The sequence below is a fragment of the Ambystoma mexicanum genome, chromosome 12 (genome assembly GCF_040938575.1).
Source record: "Ambystoma mexicanum isolate Mex_15411 chromosome 12, UKY_AmexF1_1, whole genome shotgun sequence".
Lineage (NCBI taxonomy): Eukaryota > Metazoa > Chordata > Amphibia > Caudata > Ambystomatidae > Ambystoma > Ambystoma mexicanum.
In genome coordinates, this window is record NC_090936.1 from 33,039,292 (window position 1) to 33,059,644 (window position 20,353).

The following is a 20,353-nucleotide window of genomic DNA, read 5'->3' on the forward strand; positions in this document are numbered from 1 at the left end:
AATAGGAATCACTGACCTACTTTACTATGGATTAAATCCTTCCTAACAAACAGAACAGAGACCATATGGATCAAACCTTTCAAATCCACCGAAAGGGAATCCACCTGTGAAGTACCACAAGTATCATCTTTTTCTCCCATTACATTTCAACATATACCTGGCTCCACTAATCAAGCTCATTAAAAGACATGGGGGTCATTACACGGTAGGAGGTAACCAGGCCGCTAATAGCGGCATGGCTACCCCCTTACCGGGTACCGGTCCGGGTTCCTTGAATGAGGAATTACCTGGCCATTCCAACCTTGAAGAGCCCGGTAATTCCTCATTCAAGGAACCCGGACCCGGTACATCCCCATTCCCATTCGAGCCCCCATAGGACTCAATGGGAATGGGGAGCATGCTAACAACGGACCCGTTCATAACGTGCCCGTTGTTAGCATGCTGGTCTCCTCGCGGGACCTGCTAAGGACGCCTGGTTTTACCAGACGTCCTTAGCGGGTCCCACGACGAGACCTCGTAATAGGGCGGTAAGGGGTTGACGGCTCCAGCACCTTTACCGGCACCGTCAACTCCTTACCGTCGAGGTCGTAATGACCTCCATGGTGTCGTAACTCGCTCCATCCCGCCGTCACTACGATCTGCTTCCACAAGGGTCTGGAGATTGCCAATACCGTAAAAACTGCATCTCCCAGCATTCCCGGGTCGGGGATAGTCACGTGACTTACACGCAACATGCTTTCCCTTTTCCCTGCTGTGCGGCTACATATACAGGAAGTGAACGCTGCCTAAGTGCTCCTTAACCGTTACTTTCTGTCCTTGTGTTAAGTCACGCTTGATATCTGCTGGATTTCCTCGTATCCTGAATTTTGGACTGTTATTCGACTTCAGAATCTGGATTACCCCGTTTCTGTCTCCTCCTCAATAATGCTTGCCTTTATTACCGGACCCTGGCTTACCATCCGACTCTGTTTTGCTTAGCCCCATATTTTGCTCTTCGTGCTTCTCAGATACTTTTGTCCCACTCTGAGCACCGACGCAGTGTGTTGGCACACCTCTGTTCAGTTTTGTGTGCAGCTGCCACGTAATAACTTCAGTCTTCTCACACGGGATACAAGTATTCTGTGCTAACCGTGAATACCAAAACTTTGCTATTTCTCTGTTGCACTCAAGAACCACAATGAACAAACCTTCCAGAGACCCCACGGACGCTCTGCTGACTGACATCTGGGACAGTTGTGGTTTTCTCATTTAGATGATCTTCACTTTGGCCTGAATGCATGATTAAGCATGTCCCCCCATTGCATGGCTCAGATGCCATCTATGGTTTAGCTAACAAGTGGTTCTGTTGAATTGATCTGTGGAGTAACTCATGTATTTATTTTTTTGTCTCTTGCCTTAACCTTTTATCTCTTTTCTCTTCTATGATTTTTTTGTTGGGATGTGTCTTTTGATTGGTTCTCTCTGTATGATTTATGTGCTAACTTCTGTGGATAGTGTGTGTGTATTGTTTGCTGACAATAGTTTTTTTAAATTCACGTGATGACTATTTTTGGTTCTTCGACCCTACATGTCTTGGTTTTGTTTCCCTTGGTTGTTCCAATGATACTTTGTGTTATTTATGTTTCAATCCTAATTGTTCCAAATCTTGGTAATTGCTGTGAATATTTCTGTACTGTGTTTTATTTTGTTTACCACACAGCCTAGATAAAGACAGGGAAGCCGAAACACGTGCCGGCTGGTTCGTTTGAATAAATTGTGTTTCCGTCAAAAGTCAGTTCATGCGCCGTGCAGTTGTGTATTTGTAAATTGTATGGTTTGGTGGACCTGAGAGGCAAATGGTCCTATTTCACAACCTCTTGTAGCAGATCATCACAATAATAGTTTATGTTCTTCTATAATTAAATAGACAACCGCAGCTGGTTCATGTCTATTTGCCTGGCTCTATTGTGAAACAGCATTGCGAGTCTGGGACCTGCACCCATATGAGAGCCAACTAATAACAGGGTCTGAGACCCTGAAACCAAAAGAGATAAACAAGAAGGACTATATGCTTGGCAGGAGAGTACACCAAGCTGGTATAATTCATCATTGTGAGTCTGGGCCTTGCACCCATTTGAAGGTGTAAAAGTAAAGTAAACAACATTCATGGATTTATTGTGTCCGGGACTCAAGAAGAGGAAAATATACATTTAACAGTGACTGTCCATTATAATTTCCACAGATATGTTTGCTGAAAGCTGGAAACTTTGTATTTTGCATCTAATGAAAAGGAAACTACATGAGGGGGAGATGAGCACCTAGCTTGCCAGATGGGATAAGAAGAAATCTACAGGAAAGGAGCAAATCCCTAATTATTGGAATCTTAAATTGAGAAAAAAGTTGCATTTATTTAGTTTGACAACTAGAGACATTGGGACTTTTTTGTTGACACGAACTGTCTTCATTGCACACTGGATTTGAGTTACTAGTGTTAGGGTCAGAAGTAGGGTTTTTGGACACAACAGTGACTGCCAATTTAATTGACATCAGGGCATTGTCATTAGATTTCCTAGAGGCAGGAAAACCCCTCTTAGCTTTAGGGACTGAGAGGCTGTTTTTCCAACCCCTTTGATAGTTAATAAAAGTTTATAACCAAACCTATGTCACCTTTGTGTCCGAGCCTTACTTCTGCAGCCTTACACCACATTATCCCACCTCCTTCCACCCTAGAAAGCACTGCTGCCCCCAACCTTCACTAATCCAACTACAGGCCACTGCATCCTTTATTTCGCTCTAAATGGACAACATTTGCTGTACCAAACCTTCCAAAAGACAGTGGGCCTCATTACGAGTTGGGCAGTCCGGATTCTACATTACTGGTAAAACCTTACCGGCAACATATACCGGACCGGCTCATCCCGACCCGCGCTCCCAGAAAAACCATCACTGCAAAGCGACCCCCGCAGTGTCAATGCACCCGGTAGCTCCGTTTGTGGAAACAGCGTGACGACTCGCCGGCGCACCCCCAGTCACCGGCGTTGCGCAACACTGTGCACATTACGAGTAGTACGGACATGGAAACACTGCCACTAAAGTGGCGGAAACACCGTGAACATTGTGGCGGTATCGTCGGCACCGCGGACATGACGTTAAACAGTGGCAGGTGAGCTGAATCAGGCCCCAGATGTGCAAAATGAGGGGAGCAGCACCGCATAGGCCACTGGGAGCCTACAAAAGGGCCACACCCAGGCCACCTTCCAGCACAACCATGCTGTCAGCCACTGTAGCAGCATTTGGGCTAGGGAACCTACAAGCGGCAGTGCACATCGTGGCAGCAGTGGGGCAGAGAAGAAGGAGGCGCAGGTGCAGGAGGCAAAACGTGAACTCCGTGCCCATCCCAAACATAAACGTGCTGCTGGCACCTCCCCGCAGGCAGCCAGCACCTCCCCGCAGGCAGCTAGCAATACCCCGCAACATGGCCTCACCCTGGAACCTGACCCCAGGTCAAATCCACACACTATACAGGATTGACCGGGCCCCAATCGTATCCATCGTCACCCTGATTGAAGAGGACATCAGCAGCCGCATTGCCATCCGGACTGCAATCCCCCCTGCTGAAGGTAGTCTCGGTACTGCATTTCCTCTGAACCAGAACATATCAGCACACTGTTGGGGAGCTGCACGGGATGTCCCAACCCTGTTTTTTCAGAATACTTGTCCAGGTACTGGATGCGCTGCTGCGCCATGCGTCAGAGTACATTTCCCTACCCCATACCCCTGCCCAGGTCATTGCCACCAAGTTGGCCTTCCATGCAAATACAGGCATGCCCATTTGCATAGGTGCAATAGACTGCACGCACATGGAGTTGACGGTTGGACATGTAATCGAGGCGGTGTACCGCAATTGGAAACAATTCCATTCACTGAATGTCCAGATGGTCTGCGAAGCCAGACAAGTGATCACCCATTGCTGTGTACGTTTCCTGCCGTCTACACACGACTCAATGGTCTTACGGAATTCTACATTGCCACGCTACATGAAACGACATGCGTGACAAAACACATGGCTATTGGGTGAGTACAACTGCCACTGCATGACCTCTGTGTATTGGGGGGAGGAGGGGGTAGTGAAGGGCCACAGTGTCCCAGGCATTAGGGTAAGTACAACTGCCAATGCATGACCCCTGCTCAATGTAATGGACAAGCACCAGATTCTACACAGTTCAACGCATAAAATTTGAAATTGCCTCAGCACGCGAGTACATGCCCTGCCTACCTCCATGCACACCCTAGCCATCTGGTGGCACTACATGCAATATTGACATGAGGATGTGAGTCCCTCCCCCGTCCAATGTTCCTGTGCTACCTCCATGCACACGATGTGCAGTGTGCATTGCTCACATCTGCACAGTGACCTGTGTCTGCCTGATGCAGGTCTGCCCATCACATCACAATGCCATAGTCACCCACCACATCTGAACCCATGGGCATTGACATGTGCGCAACATGTCTTTTGCCCGATATCAATCCACAAATGCAACCATCACTGACCCCTGCATGGTAATGTGATCCAAGTGTGCTCTACAGATGTATCACACAACGGATTACCAAACTGGGCATCTTTGTACTGCATCTGATTCAGACAGCAATACCACAAACACTAACATGTGCCCCTGCTTACACTTCCATGCAGGTGATGCTGGATACGCAGTCACGCCCTGGCTGATGACGCCCATACGAAGGCCAAGGAACAGGCATGAGGAGGCCTATAACAGGTCACGCATACGCACACGGGAGCGTGCCTTTGGACTACTGAAGCCCAGCTTCCGCTGCCTGAGCCAATCTGGTGGCTCATTGCAGTACAGCCTGGTGAAGACAGGGAAAATGGTAATTGCATTTGCGATGCTGCACAATCTGTGCATACGCAGGAACATTCCACTGCCCTCGGACATCGAGGCTGATGATGATGATGATGACGATGGTGATGGTGATGGAATGGGTGCACTGCCAGGCCGGGGTGCCATTGATGGACAACATGCACGTGCAGCACTCATCCACAATTTCTTTTTATACACTTCTTATGCACATTCAGCACTTCATGTGGTGGCACAACATTAAATGGTTTGTAGACACAAGAAATCAAGATTGTCCACTCGTCATTTGCATTTTCACAATAGTGTATTTACAAGTTAACAGGGGTGACGGGAATTGGATAGGAATCAAGTACACACGTGCCCCCCCACCTCCCCAATGTACCCACCTACCAACCAGGCCTCAACTGGCTTACCCCACTAAGGACCATCCCCACCACCCCAACGTACCCACCCACCAACCAGGCCCCAACTGACTTACGCCACTAAGAACCAGCCCCACTACCCAACGTACCCACCCACCAACCAGGCCCCAACTTACTTACCACGCTAAGGACCACCCTCCCCTCCCCAAAGTACCCACCCACCAACCACGCCCCCATCACAACTGTTTGGACGACAGTTCAACAATGCACATCCTATTTCCGTCCGCGCTTGTGCCCGTACATGTCCTTTCCAGATTGTCCTGACAGCCGTGAAGACCTCCTCCGGGGACTACTGCTCACTGAACTGGAGGGTGTGCTGCTGGCAGATGGCACTGCCGGGTTCGCAGGTGGCACATGACCCAGGAAAGCCTGTTGGGCAACAAGCATTGTCTCTGCGATATTTGACATAATATTATTACCCTCCCTGACACTCCGTGATAGGACCATGTTCGTTGCTGCAAATCGCCCGATTGCATGTGATAGCCGCCGCACAGAGGTGGCACTGCTCTCCCATTGGAATGAAGCCTCCTCACGTTTTAGTCTGGCCTCCATTTGTTGCTGCTCCACAAGCTGCGTTAGGCTTGCTTGGTGCTCCTCAATGCACAGAAGGCGGGCGCTGAGTTCCATGAGTGAAGGTGTGGGGGAGCGGAATGGACTGTGGGGTCCCATGGGGCTGAATATGACCACCTGTTCGGGAGTGATGTTGCCCCCGTCATCCACATTGTCGGGTGCATCAGTGCCCTGTTCCCCTGGCGCACTGTCGACGCTGGCTGCGTCATTGTCGCTTTGAGTTGGCCGCCCACTGATGGGTGTGACAGAAGTGGCAGCAGGTGTGTCCTCGGTTGCCACTTGCCGCACTTCAGGTGCAGCGGGAATGGAGGTGTCCGTAGCCACCGTCGGTGTGGCAGATGGTTGTGTGCCAGAGGTGGTGGCAGTGGCATCCCGGGATGTCTGTGTACGATGGCCACGTGCAGGCCCCCTTGATGTTGACTGTTGTGCCGAGTCACTGTCGATTGATGTGCCTGTGGGGGAATGGAGGGCATGCTGTTAGTTATGAGGCAGGATGTGAATGGGGCAATCACATGCAACACACTCCTCATACTTGGTCCACTTGCATGTACACACATTTGATGGGTGATGCACTCAGGTGTGTGGATCACGGCTTTCACACAGTTGCACGCCGTCTGCCTGTCCTGGTGGTGTTGTCACATGGCTGTGTGCCTCTAGCCCCTGACTGGGTGGGGGTCATTGGTGGATGTGTTGTGTGCCTCTAGCCCCTGACTAGGGGAGGGGGAGTTGTGGATCTTTGGTGGATGTGTTGTGTGTCTCTAGCCCCTGACTGGGGCGCAGGGGGTTGTGGGTCATTGGTGGATGTGTTGTGTGCCTCTAGCCCCTGAGTGGGGCAGAGGGGGATTCCATCATTCACACTCATGGCTTTGCACTCTGTGAACTCACCCCTCGAGGTGCATGACACTGCTGCACCTCTCCTCCCAGGTCTGCAGCTTCAGAGGCGAAGCAGGTCCTCCTCCTGTGCTGGTACTGTGCTGCCGGTGTGCTGCCATTAGGTTGGGTACACAAAGCCGCAGATCGTCCCAGCGCTTGTGGCAGTCTTTGACAGTGTGCACTGTCACGCCGACTGCTGTGCACTTCTGTGCAGCGGCTGCCCAATTTTCCTTGTGCCGCTGCTGTGTGTTGCACCTTTGATCGGTTCTAAAAAACAGTGGCGCATTGTCAACAATGTGCTCGACCAGCACTGTTAGTTCAGCCTTGCTGAAGTGGGGTTTGCGCTGCCGTGTGGCTCGTATGCGGGATGTCATCCTGTTGGTTGTCTGGATCAACTCACAGTAGGTGTAGGCCCAATGGTTGCTGAGTATGGCAGTGGATTGTGGTTTAAGTAATGGCCTCTGCTCTCTTTCCGGTTTTTGCGATCAGAGTGTTTCTGGGACCGGTATTTCCGTTTCTGGGACGGCGGTGGCAGATACGGATGTACCGCTGCCATGTTGCACGGTGCATCCGTCTCCGTCGGTGTTTGCGTTATGGCGATGACACCGTTTTCGCAATGGTCTGGTGTGCGCGACCTACCTCCCGTAATTGCACCTTATTACCGCATGCTTGTATTCGCGGAAAGGGTTTCACCGCCTTCACAGAAACAACTGATTCCGGACCGGCCAACTCGTAATGAGGCCCAATTTCTCAATCAAAGACAAATTCTCTATTGCTCCATGGAGTTTCTACGACATCCAGAGACTTCCTCCTCGCCACAAGCATGTGCATGGTACCTGTATGTACCTCTAGCAACGTCTATCTATAATTAATAGATGAGGCACAGTGAGATCACCCATGTGGAAAAAACAATACATATATTTGTTTTCTGAAGTGAAAACCATGGTGAAATACTGGGTTAATGGGGAAAATATTTTCGTCCAATTACTTTTGACTGGAATTGAATATATAACATTTGGCGTATTTTTGGTGTATATCTGTCTTTGGATATAACAGTTGTACATATTTTACTATCCAGATAAGGGAAATCATTTCAACATACAAGAGTTAAAACTTTTGAACTTTTTAAATAAAGTGCTATTTCCCGGAATCTGAACGTTTCTTCTTCTTGTTTTTTATTGCACATTATTAACAGGTCATTGAGTTGGTTGTTGGGATCTCTGCAGTGTTTGGTGGAATAATTGCAGTGAATATTGATGCATTAGCCCCTAGCCCGTATCTTTCTGTGACATTGTTCTGGATCTTAGTGGCTGTGAGTATAAAACCTTTTGCTTCTCGAAAGACTTTGCCATATAATGTTATAATGTTATTTGCACCTCAAATTAACTAACGTTCTAGTTCCACTAGAATCCTGCTTGTCTGATCAAATTGAAAAGACTTTTTTTTGGCCAATTTTGGTCACTTTCCTTACAGTCAAGATTGAGTTGTTAAGTAAGGATTCCGTAGGAAGCCTTCGCCACAACACACCTTTCTGAATGTTGTATTCCCCTCCTGGGACGGGGGACGTGTCATGAAGTCCCCAGCCTCAATCTGGAGACATCAAGTGGGGGTGATCAAGGGAGGCTGTAAATTCCCGTAGGTAGTGGATGATGGATATGGGGACATTATGGGGAGGGCACCCTGGACCCCCTCACTTAGCACCCCTCCACTAGTGTAGTCGGTCTCCCGCAACCCTGCTGCCCCATGTCCAAGGGCGGCGGGGGGGTGCAGCATAGCCCTTAACTTGACTGGCCTAAGTCAGGGTGATGGCTGGCATGGGGTTGGCTGTGGCTCTCTGACAGTATGGGAAGGGGCTCCTCGCCTCCCATGGGCACGTCATGGGCACTGCCTGACTTGCCCTGGGGGGACGGAGCAGCCTCTAGGTTCCCCGCACACGTCAGAATTATTGCCAGAGTGGCCCAGTCTCCAGGCCTTGTGCTCCCATCCTCCACGCATACAGGACCAGGAAGCTCTGGAGAGCTGCGGTTCCTGTCTGTGTGAAGTGCAGGAGCTGGAGGCCTGGAGACGGAACATTGCGGAGGACCCAACAGGGGAAACAGGTAAGAGATTGTGTTCTTTGTGCATTTGTGTAATGTTTATATGTGTGTCAGATGAGTGTCTGCCTAATGTGTATGAATATATGGAATGTGTCTATGGATGGGTGGTTGTTAGTGCATATGCCGTTGTGTAAAGAAGAATGAAGTGTGTGTGAATGTTCTTGGTGGGTGCACGTGTGGAGAATGTAGTGTGACAGAGAGAGAAGGTGTAAGAATGTCTTTTTTTTATGTGTGCATGTCTGAGTGTGGGCATGCGTGTTGATGTGATTATGTATGTATATGAGTGCATGCATGCATGTGAATGGTGTATGTATGTATGGGTGTGAGTGCGTGTGTTGTGTGAATGAGGATGCAGTGTGTGTGAATGTTTTGGGTGTGTAAGTCATTACGAATTTACATTATCAAGCCACGTGTGTTCGGAATACTTTTTACTCGTTCTAGCACTATGACAGACCACAATCCAACCCAAAATGTGTAAGGTTGTTTAAGGGTTAAAAAGGTTCAGGGACAGGCAGAAACATATTTTGTTTGAGTGGACACTACCACAGTACATCTAAATTATCTGAAAATTGAAACTGTCAGGAGCTGTGACACACCAAGCTCTTGGAAACCATGCAGTGTGCACACACAAGCAGAATCTACGGAATAAAAGGTGCTGAGAACTCTGGGAAGAACTCTTTCCCCCCAGATCCCGCCTGTATGTAAAAGGAACTTCCTGGGCACCTCACAGGATGAAGTCAGGTCTTCTTATGTCAAAAGATCTAAGCATGGGGGAACAACAGAGGGAAATGTATTAGTGATGGATGTCAGCCATTCCCCTTAACAAAAGAATCCCCATTGAAAAGAAAATGCCTGATTGTATTGGTCAGTCCCATGTAAACCTGTGGTTTCTGAATGGTGACTTTGCAGGGTGAGTCAGACTGGGGCTTTAAACCGACAGCAGCAGATCCACCGGTAATGAGAGACAGTTTGAGAAGCGGATATAAAATCTCTGCAACAATAAAACCTATACCTTTTGTAACACTTAGCAATAAACATGCAGGAAAGACAAGGCAATGACCAACATTTACTGGAAAGTCATAGAAATAGATATAAACTGGCATGCAGGTTTTGGAAAAATGATCAAAGTAACTCAGGAACAAAACAAAAAGGTCCAAGTTCTGTTAAATAAAGTTGCAAGAATGCATTCTGTCATACTCCCTGGCCCTACCTGGTCATACTTCTGACTCCCATCTGGCCCCTCTGATCCCAACTTCCTACCAAATTCTCACTAGTCACCCCTACAGATATCACCAAAAATATCCAGCTTCTCAAACCCACCCATTACAAAGGGGACATCTGCCCAGCGCACATCTTTAAACACTGCTTGGAAACTCTAACCCCCATCATCGCTTACTTCATCAAGGCCTCATTTACCACAGGGACTATCCTTCCATGCATCAAAGAAGGTTAGGTCATTCCACTACTCAAGAAACCGACCCTTCATCCCACCCTCCCCACCAATTACTGGCCACCACAGTCCCCTTCTTCCTCAAAATACTAGACCGCACAGCGTATACCCAGATTTAATCCTTTCTCGAATATTAACATGCTTGGATCCCGCCAATCAGACCTCAGACTCAAACACAGTACTGAAACAGCCCCCCTTGATATTAAAATACAACTAGAGATTCTCAGCAACAGGGGCAAAATAGGCCTCCTGCTCCTCCTTGATCTCTCTGCTGCATTTGATCTTGTCGACCATTACATACATTGTCAGCACCTCAACACCAAGTTCCACTTTACCCCAGAGGCATCCACATGGATAAAATCCTTCCTGAGTGAACGCACATCCAGAGTATTCATCGGTGAAGCGGCTGCTGATCCTACCCGGTTCCCATTGGCGTCCCTTAAGGCTCTTGCGTCTCCTCCACTCTGTACAACATATACACCAAACCCTTATTTGACCTCCTAGACAACCTCGGCTGACGATTCTCCTACTCACCACGGGTAATTACATCAAAGACACTGCCACCATTAATCAGATCGATGGCATCATCCAGTACTGGATGTTGTGAGGGGTCAGAAACGCAAAGCGGACAAGTAGATAGAGTTTTTTCATAAGTCGCCATTTTATTAAATAATAAGGGTGGATTAAATGCCTCACTTTCCCTAACCTAACGAGGATTTGCCTATCTGTCCAACTAAAACTAAAGGAAAACACTATAAAAAGGTATCTTCCCCTTACACTTATACACACAACAAATAATACAGGTACCCTATGGCAAGAAATAACAGTTAGATTCAAACAAACTTTGCAAACATGTATCCTTCTAACCAGGGTGGGATCCCCCTTCCCCAGGATTAATTCAGGATTGCCCAAACCAAAGTTCAAATCAAGGAAGTTCCTTTCAATAGCCAAGTTCTTTTCCAAATACAACACAAACTTGTGTTCGCTCCATAAGTCTTTCACTTGGCACTTGAAATGTCTTAGTGTTAAACAGAATTTGTTACTCCTCAAAATACTTGCAAAGTTTCACAGTTCTTGCTTAATAAACAAAAGACTTTGGGCCTCATCATGAGTTGGGCAATAGCCCCCTAAATGCAGCAGTAACGCTATTACTGCTCTACGCTGGGAGTAAATGCACCAACTTAACGCCCATTTTCGGGCACAATTAGCGCCGCGCTATTAGCGCATGCTAATTGCGCCAAAAATGCCCAATTGGGATCAATGGCCCCAATTGGGAATACCCATTACCGCCCAACCCTTGATAGCGCCGGACCTGGTGGCGGTAACACTATTAGCCCAGTTGGTATGCCAGCGGGATATGGCCCAACTCGTGATGACACCCTTTGTCTTCTCACTTCCAGTCAATTTTCAATATAATTTGTCTTCTTTGAAAAACACAACAACTTGCACATCCGTTCTTCATAAACAAACACAGTTCTGTCAGGATGTTTTTACCACAGTTCATCAGTTTTCAATATAATTTGTCTTCTTTGAAAAACACAACAACTTGCACATCAGTTCTTGATAAACAAACAAAGTTCTGTCAGGATGGTTTTACCACAGTTCCTCGGTTTTCAATAAATGGGGTTGCCACTTTTTTGCCACCACAGCATTCTACCACATTGCAGTACTTCCATTATCTTCTTCCTGGTCCACTAACCTGCCAGGGCTAACCACTTTACTGGTATACTCGCCAGCCAGGATAAAAGTACTACCACTACTACAAGTACTCTGTGGTGAGGCTTGCTTCCAACTGTCGCTTCCAACTGTCCACACTTCAGTCCTTTTTAAAAAAAAATCTTTTTATTGATTAACAGTGGTCCTAACAGTTACAGCAGCTACATTCCCATAATATACACAAGTTATATATCAGTTTCATTTCTTACAAACATTGTTACATGGAGGTTTCAACCTCAGAGAGCATTACACACAGGTACATGCGGAAGGGGCCCCAAATGTCCTTTGGCCTGCTTGCCCCGGCTGGGTTAGAACGTATTACTCCTCGCACTCATTAACATAGGTCAGTTCCCGCAGGAAAGTGGTCATGCTTGGTGGTGTAGCACTTTTCCAGGCCTGTAATATACACTTCTTAGCCACCGCACATGAGATATTAAATAATCTTCTGGTTTTCTCAGAGAATTTACCAATGTCTCCAAATAAATATTTTTGAGGAGTCAGCTGTGGGGGTATCTGTGTGATTTCCGTCAGCATCTCGGCCACCTTTCTCCAGAAGTCCACCAGTGCCGGGTATATTTACAAAAAAAAAATAGCAGCTTAGGGAGGGCTACCATTTTAAGGAGTGCTATCCTGCCATGCAGCGATATGGGGAGGTGCCTCCAAATCTGTAGCTTAGTGTTCAGTGTTAGCAGTGCCTGTTTGAGATTATCAGTATACAGAGTGTGTCTACTACTGGATATTAAGACCCCAGATATCTGAAGTGTTGTTCCGACCATTTAAGTTCGCAGGTATTGGCTGGGCACTTAGTAGGGGGGTGAGCGGGAATATTTCTGACTTAGCATTGTTTATGGTATATCCCGAGTATTCGGCAAACTCATGTATGTCGGTCATTATGGGTGCTATATTTCTTTCTGACTCACGGACATATAAGAGTGTGTCATCGGCATATAGTGAGATTAACTGGATGGGGCCTTTCATTTATTCCCTTGTCTCTATGCCTCAATCTGACTGCCGCTGCCATGGGTTCAATGGTCAAGGCGAACAGTATGGGCGAGAATGGACAGCCCTGCCGCGTGCCCCTACCCAGTTGGAATAATTCGGAGACACCCCAAACGTTTCGAGAACCAAAAGGAGATATACCCATGAGACGGAGTCGAACGCCTACTCGTTGTCGAGGGCTATTGCGACTGCACTTCTGTCTGGATCGATCTGTGCTATTATACTAAATAATCTGCGGCGATTTAAGGCCGTGGACCTTTGGGGGATGAATCCATTCTGGTAAGGGTGAACCAACGTGGAGACAGGGTAACATTCGGTTCGCCAGCACCTTCGCAAAAATTTTGGCATCCACATTAATAAGCGAAAGGGGTCTGTACAACGACACATCGCAGGGTGGGCATCAGGGTTTGGGTAGTACGGTTATTATAGCCTCTCTCATTGTTGGGGGCAATATGTTTCCCTCTAGCGCTGCCTCCCAGGTTCTGAGCATTATAGGCACTAGTTGTGCACGGAACTCCTTATAAAATTCGACCCCCAGACCGTCAGAGCCAGGTGCTTTACCTGATGAGAGGTCCTTAATCGCCTTGTTAACTTTTTCCACAGTGATCGGCTGATCTAGAGCCAATTTATTTTCGAGCGGAAGTTTGGGGAGCTCCAGTGTCGCCAAATAGGCCTTTATCTCAGCACTTGTTTTCCTGTCTTTATTTGCATATAGTGTTTGGTCAAATTTGACGAATTCCCCGTTTATCCCCTTCTCACTTGTCACCACATCCTGCTGTGCCGTTTGTATGCTGGTGATCGGATGTGGTTGCTTCTCATGTTTGATAAGGTTGGCCAATGTTCTACCCGCCTTGTTCTCTTCACCATATCTGCGTGCTCTGGCAGGGGCTGCCAGATATCGTATTTCTCTGGCGGCCAGGTCATCGAAGTCCCTTATGTGTTTGTAAATTGATGCAAGGGTATCTCTATCATGTGTGCGGCTATAAACTTCTTCTAGGTTTTTTTATGTGTTCTCCACCGCCTCGAGCTCTCTTTTTACACCCTTTAGGAGACCCGTGGATTTCGAGATAAATGTCCCCCTAGCCCAAACCTTGAAGGTCTCCCAAACCGTGGAGATCCGTTCCACCGTCCCAATATTGTTGGCGAAGAACTCATCTATTTCAATTCGCAAAGATTCCACCACATTTGGGTCACTAAGTATCCCTCCCGGCATTCTCCATCTCTTTGCTGGTCTGGGGATATCCCTAAATTTAAGCTCCAACAGCACGGGGGAAAGGTCAGATAGTGTACGGGGTAGGATTTCAAAGGTCTGCAATGCCTCCGATAGGTCTTGTGACACAGAGGAGTAATAGGTGTATCGTTTGGCATCAGGGTGTAATATACGCCATGCATCCACCATTGCCATTTGTGTGAGTAGTTGGCCCAATGTGAGCGCCGTTCTGGTGGGCATTCTCATTTTCGTGCTGGATCTGTCTAATGTGGGGTCTAGTCCCACATTGAAATCCCCTCCCCATATGACCATGGATACATCTAGTTTATTTATTATTTCATATATATTTAAGTAAAAGTCCGGATCATCAATGTTGGGGCCATATGTGTTGACCAGTGTTATTTGTTTACCCGCTACTTCTCCCCATACCAGGGCATATCTTCCCAGTGGGTCTATCTTATGCCCCTTAGTCTGGAACCCCAATGAGGGGTGTATTAGAATAATAACTCCCCTGGACTGAGATGAATAGTCCGTATAGTATCGTAGCTTCCCCCATTTAGGCAATATTTTCATGATTACGGCTCCCTGTGCATGAGTCTCCTGCAATATCACAATCTGAGGGCTATACCTGGTAATGTAATTCCCGACCTTCCTGGCCTTCATCGGGTTGTTTAGCCCTCGCGCGTTCCAGGATAGAAGTGGTATTCATAACCCATCTGTGGCATTACACATACGTGTGTTATGTCCAGCCATCGTGTCTAACGGTCCCAGTGTTCGCATAATGGGAGCAGAAACTGCGTCTGCGAGACTACATAACTTTTAAACTCAAAACCTGAATTGCCCCGTTCCAACTTCTCCTCATACCCCCTCCCTCTTCTTCCATGTATAGCTCAACATAGCTAAACAGTTCTTGGTGTCTTGACCCCCACCCGCATCATCCCCCCAAACTTGATGATGCTGCCCCATAACACTCATAACTTGCCCACCGGGCATTCCCCAGAACTGGTGCACTTTTCCTGAGGGACTGCCGCTGTGGTCATCTGGCCGCCTTCGTCGGAGGCTATATGGCTCGGAAAACAATGAACTTTGATCCAGTCCAACTATAACAGTATTTCTTCAAGCTTTTTTCGCTGCGGGATTGATGTTCCTTCCTCAGTCTGCAGGGTCCCTTCTTCCCTCGGCTAGTCTTGTATTTTGATCTCCCCCTCGATCTTCGGGAGGAAGTGGGATGGAGGCTTCCACATATGCCATGGCCTCCGAAGGGTTCTCAAAGAAATGGGCTCTTCCTCCATGCTGAATTCTCATTTATGTAGGGAAGATTAAGGCGTAGGGCACATTGCGCATTCGTAGCTGTTTCTTGACCAATTCATAGGATCTATGCTGCGATTGTATGTTTGCTGAAAAGTCCGGATATATGTGTATTCTATTTTCTTCATATTGCAGGGTTCCCTTTTCTCTAGACAGTCGAAGTATTGTGTCCCGATCTCTATAATTGAGGAGTCGTGCTATTATGGTGCGGGGTGGAGCACCCGGCTTCGGAGGGGGGGCAAGGGTGCGGTGAGCCCTCTCAACGAGGAAGTGGTCTGAGAGGGATTTCGTCCCCAGGACCGCCTTAAGCAAATCTTCCACCTGTCTTTCCATGGAGCCCTTGCTAAACTTTTCCGAAACCCCGACTAATCGAATGTTATTTCTTCGTGATCTAGATTCAAGATCCTCGCACTTGTTCTGGGTCTTACGCAGTTCTGCTTTGAGTTGGGTTATATCGCGGCCGTGCTGTGAGATCGTGTCTTCATTTGTGCTTATTCTATTCTCTGCCTCCGTAATGCGTGTGCTCTCCTTTTCCACCCGTGCTTTCAGCCACAATATCATCCAACTTAACGTTTATCACCAGGAATCTGTTTTGCACTATTGTAGCCAGGCGATCCAAAGGATCCGTTTCCTGGCTGTCGGATGTTTGAGGCGTCCCCCCGGTCATGGCATGCGGCTGGGAGCTGGCAAAGGAGTCGATTGGGACGGTCTTTTTCCCTCCTGCTCCCTTTGTTTTGGTGCGGCCCATATGTCACTGCTCCCGTTTTAAGGGTGGACTGTGCTCTCCCGCATATGTAAGTCTAGTATTCTGCAAGAGAGTTGAATGAGTATGGGGGGAGGTGTCACTGCCCCAGCCCCTCTGCCCAGCACAGGGTGTTTTGTACATGATGTAGGGTTGGCTTCACCCCACCTCCTGCAAGCGGGGGCCCACAGCCAAAGTACACCCTTATTATTGTAGAGTGCCTGTATCTGGTCCGCCCCAGCGTTATATGTATGGCTCTCCCCAGCTTTCATTTAGGCTTTATAGTGCCTTGGTTGTTCTTGCGGCCCCGGTGCCTCCCAGCCGCTTCCCCCGGGCCCAGGATGTGTCTGCTCTTCACTTACTTGGCGGGGGGATGGCGGTGTCTGCCACTCTCACGGACCTCTCCTCCGCCGTAGGTCACCAGGTGCGTTCACCCAAGAGGATGTCTGAGGTTGGGGAGGCCCGGTCCGATGCACCCTCGGCTTCCCCTTCGTTGCTGTTTCTCTGGCCCCCGGGTGTGCAGCCGTCCGCTGCGCCTCGTGTCGCGCCTCCAAGCGGGTCTCCTACAGTGCTGCGTTTGGATCTGGATGTGCAGCTGGGCGGCTCTCACAGCCTCCTCGATCTGTGCCGAGTCGGCTGCTGTTGGATGTTCCTTCACGGGGGTGGGGGGGCACCACTGCACCGTGTGTTGTCTCCGCTGCAGCGTGTCTCGTTGTAGGCACAACTCCCCTCCCCCGCCTGGCCTGCTCGCAATTACAGAGTCCTTGGCTGTGCATGGGCGGTGCGTGGTGCCACTAGGCGGCTGCGCCTCAGCCCCTCAGCCGCCGTAAACTTCAAATAGGATATCTCCGTTGTTATACGGCGAAAATGTCCGATTTTCCCAGGGTTTGTTCCGTGGACCATCTACAACCGTCTTTTCCAATTTCCTTCTATGGATGTTGGTTCTGGCAGGATATATTTGTAAAAAGAATTTCTCTCGATCCAGAGCTCTCCTCTCAGGCGGCCATTTTCGATTCGTGCAACAGCACCCCCTTGACACTTCAGTCCTTAATGTGGAAAAGTAAAACCCAACAACTGTTTCATGAATAGGTCACAACACATTAGTTTAATATTTCTCACTCTGTTTCATTTACCACAGACAATGAAGATTATATTCCTCTCCCGCTCGATAATTGTTACATGATATGATATGATATGGTATTTGTAACGCGCCTATACACAGGTGGAGGGCTTCTGTTCTTCCATCCTTGATTTTCCTTAATTGCCTTTCGTTGGCTTTGGCAATACTGAGTTTCCTTACTTGCCCCTCTTTGGGTTTGACAATATTGATTACAATTCTCTTCTACAAGTACTCTTCCCTTTAAAGCACATTCACCATGTTTGAATATTCTTCCCTTTTGGGTTTGGCAAAGGTAGTTTCAATATTCTTTTACGCTCTGATAAAATGTTATCTCCTTTTGGCTTTGACAATGGTGGCTACAATGTTCCTCAACTCGATCTCGCTTACTATACAAGTTGCGGCCCCTTTGACAATGGTGGATACAATGTTCATCAACATGATCTCTCTTAATATATGAGTTGTGCTTAATTGTCTTCCGTTCAATAGTTTGGTTTTCAAAATCTTTATCAGATGTCAGCGGTCTGCTGTGGAGCGCCCAGGGGTCACCTGACACAGGCCAACTCACTGGTATGTACATGTGCCTCTACTGCACCCCCTGCTCCTTCTTCCTTTGTCGTACTTGCACTGGCGTGTGACTGCTCTGGTAACGTTTCCCTTGCTCTCGTCTCCTGAAGTTGCAGATTTTAATGCTCCGCTTGCACTCCAGTGAACACCATACACCGGACTCCCTCTTCCTCATCCCATTACCTAGGGCATTAACATTATTTAATCCCCTCTGATTTAATGGTTTAAAAAAAGAAATTTCAGGACAAGGTTTCGGAGGAATTAATGGTTGACTCTTGGTTTTATGATTCAAACCTAAGGTGGACTTATAATCATCAGAAGTGGCGGTATTGGTCCCCTTATCCTTAGATACATCATTCCAATGTTTATCATAAGAGTTTTCAGAGCTCACTATTTGGGTAATCTTGGGAAGGGAAGCCTTACTATGACAACAAGCCATTAGGGTTTCCAGTATCAGAGAAAACTCACCCAAAAGAAGAGGTTGAATATCATGTCTCTACTAACAGAGGCATCCAATTCTCTTCGTGGCCTTCTCCCAGGACATCCACCCAGCTAATACCACCCCCAGGGTTCGGACCAGGTACCAGCTGCCTTCCCCTGGCCACCTCAGAGGAGACTCTAGGTGGGGTAATTCTGTGAGGACTCTGCAGGATTCATCACAATGGCAAGTCAACATCTTTGCCCAAACAATGAAAAAACAGAGATACTCATCGTGGAATCCCCCCATCGCCAGAAGAAAGTTGACCGTGCATTCTCATCGTTGACCATCGATAGCACTCTATCCCATCCTCGAGCCATGTAATAACGCTTGGGGTTTACCTTGACGCAAACATCAACATGTACAAACATGTCAATGCCTTCTCGTCCTCTGCCGCTTACACAACTAAACTCATCCAGCACAGCTGACCATTCCTGTCACCTGACAATTGCCTAACGCTCGAAAGAGCCATTATAAAGTTGACTACTGCAATGCTCTACTTATGGGCACCTCTACCAAGAACCTTCTAAACTTCAACAACTTCAAAACAATGCACTCAACCAGCTTGGGGCATAGGATGCACTGATAACATCTCTCATGCTAGGCACGAAGCCCACTGGCTTCCCATCAAATGCTGCATTGAATTCAAGATCCTGACTATCGCTTATCACTGCATCCACGGCACCGCACCCACCTACCTCAACCACTGTGTCACCAGAAAGGCCACCCCATGCACCCGATGCTCTTCCCCCTCCACTTCCCTCCTCACACCCAGATTCAACAAGAAGAGAGCAGAAGGATCCAGCTTTACTGTCACCGCACCCACCCTCTGGAATTCCCTTCCACCGCGCATCAAAGACAAATCCTCCTACCCAACATTCTGGAAACTGCTAAAAGCCTGGCTGTTCAACAGATATAACTGATGTGACATTCAGCCTCTCCATCTTGTCCTTAATACCTACTGTAAGATTTGATCTGTCTTGACACACCTCCTACTCTGTATTGGTACAAGTGCCGTGGTACCCTCGGGTTTGGAAACTCCACACATGCAATACATAAATAAAATCCTAGATATGGCTGTTAAATTAGTTCAAACCCTTATCGGTCATATATGAGAAGGAGCAGCAGAACACTAACGTACTGTTATATAGATCGCTTTTTGTCAGAGACTTTGACTTCAGTTGATATTTTGTGTTTGGTAAATACTTTTTGCAAACATGATTTTGAATGTCTGAAACCTTTCTTTTTTAGTGTTTTCCAAGTGCCATTGCTAGCCACGTAGCAGCAGAATATCCGAGTAAATGCTTAGTAAGTATATAAATGAAGTACCTGGAAGACCTTCAATTGACCCTGACCTCTTAGGGCCCCTCCTCTACAATTCCTAGACAGTTGATATGAGATCCCAGGAAAGCTTTTCCAAATTCAGACATGCTATCAAAATGTATATTTTTGTAAATGGATTTGTTAGGATCTCTCGATCCACAAGGCACATCTGGGGGATGTCCTAGACCCCATCACAGAAAACTCTATCGCTATGGCTATTTGAGGTTTCAGTAAAACCTTTTGCAAAGTCTGTTATCTTAAGCTGCAAGTGGTTTGGTTGTTTTCCTGTCTTGTTTGCCCTCTTACGTGTTGTGTCTGCCTCCCCCACTTAACCACAAAGGCAGTGCAATAAATGACCAGTAGAATTACAAGATATTACACAATGTCAACTACCCTCAAAGTAAAAAAAAAAGAAATGGGGAAACAATGATAATTAAGAGAAAACCAGAAAGGGTAAGAGATCAAGAAAGATAAAGCCTAACCAGACACTTTCTAAACCCACTCAGGGAAAGCTAGCCTAAACAAATGTGTCTTTTAAGATTTAGGGAAGGCTAACAGAGTATGGAGTCACGGGATCTCGATAGGACTTGGATAGCATTCCAGCACTTCAGAATGCCTGGTTGGAATAC

At 47.5% G+C, this 20,353-nt stretch overlaps 1 protein-coding gene across 6 annotated transcripts in view; it reads left to right on the forward strand.

Moving 5' to 3' along the window:
- MLC1 (modulator of VRAC current 1) overlaps window positions 1-20,353 on the forward strand; it is a 103,855-nt gene that overhangs the window by 62,017 nt on the left and 21,485 nt on the right. For 4 of the 6 annotated variants that reach the window (XM_069627864.1, XM_069627865.1, XM_069627862.1 and 1 more), the window contains exons 8-9: window positions 7,914-8,030; window positions 19,653-19,709. In XM_069627864.1, coding sequence (XP_069483965.1) covers window positions 7,914-8,030; window positions 19,653-19,709 — 174 coding nt within the window. The remainder of the gene's footprint in view (window positions 1-7,913; window positions 8,031-19,652; window positions 19,710-20,353) is intronic. The other 2 variants (XM_069627866.1, XM_069627867.1) reach the window with 2 other exon arrangements.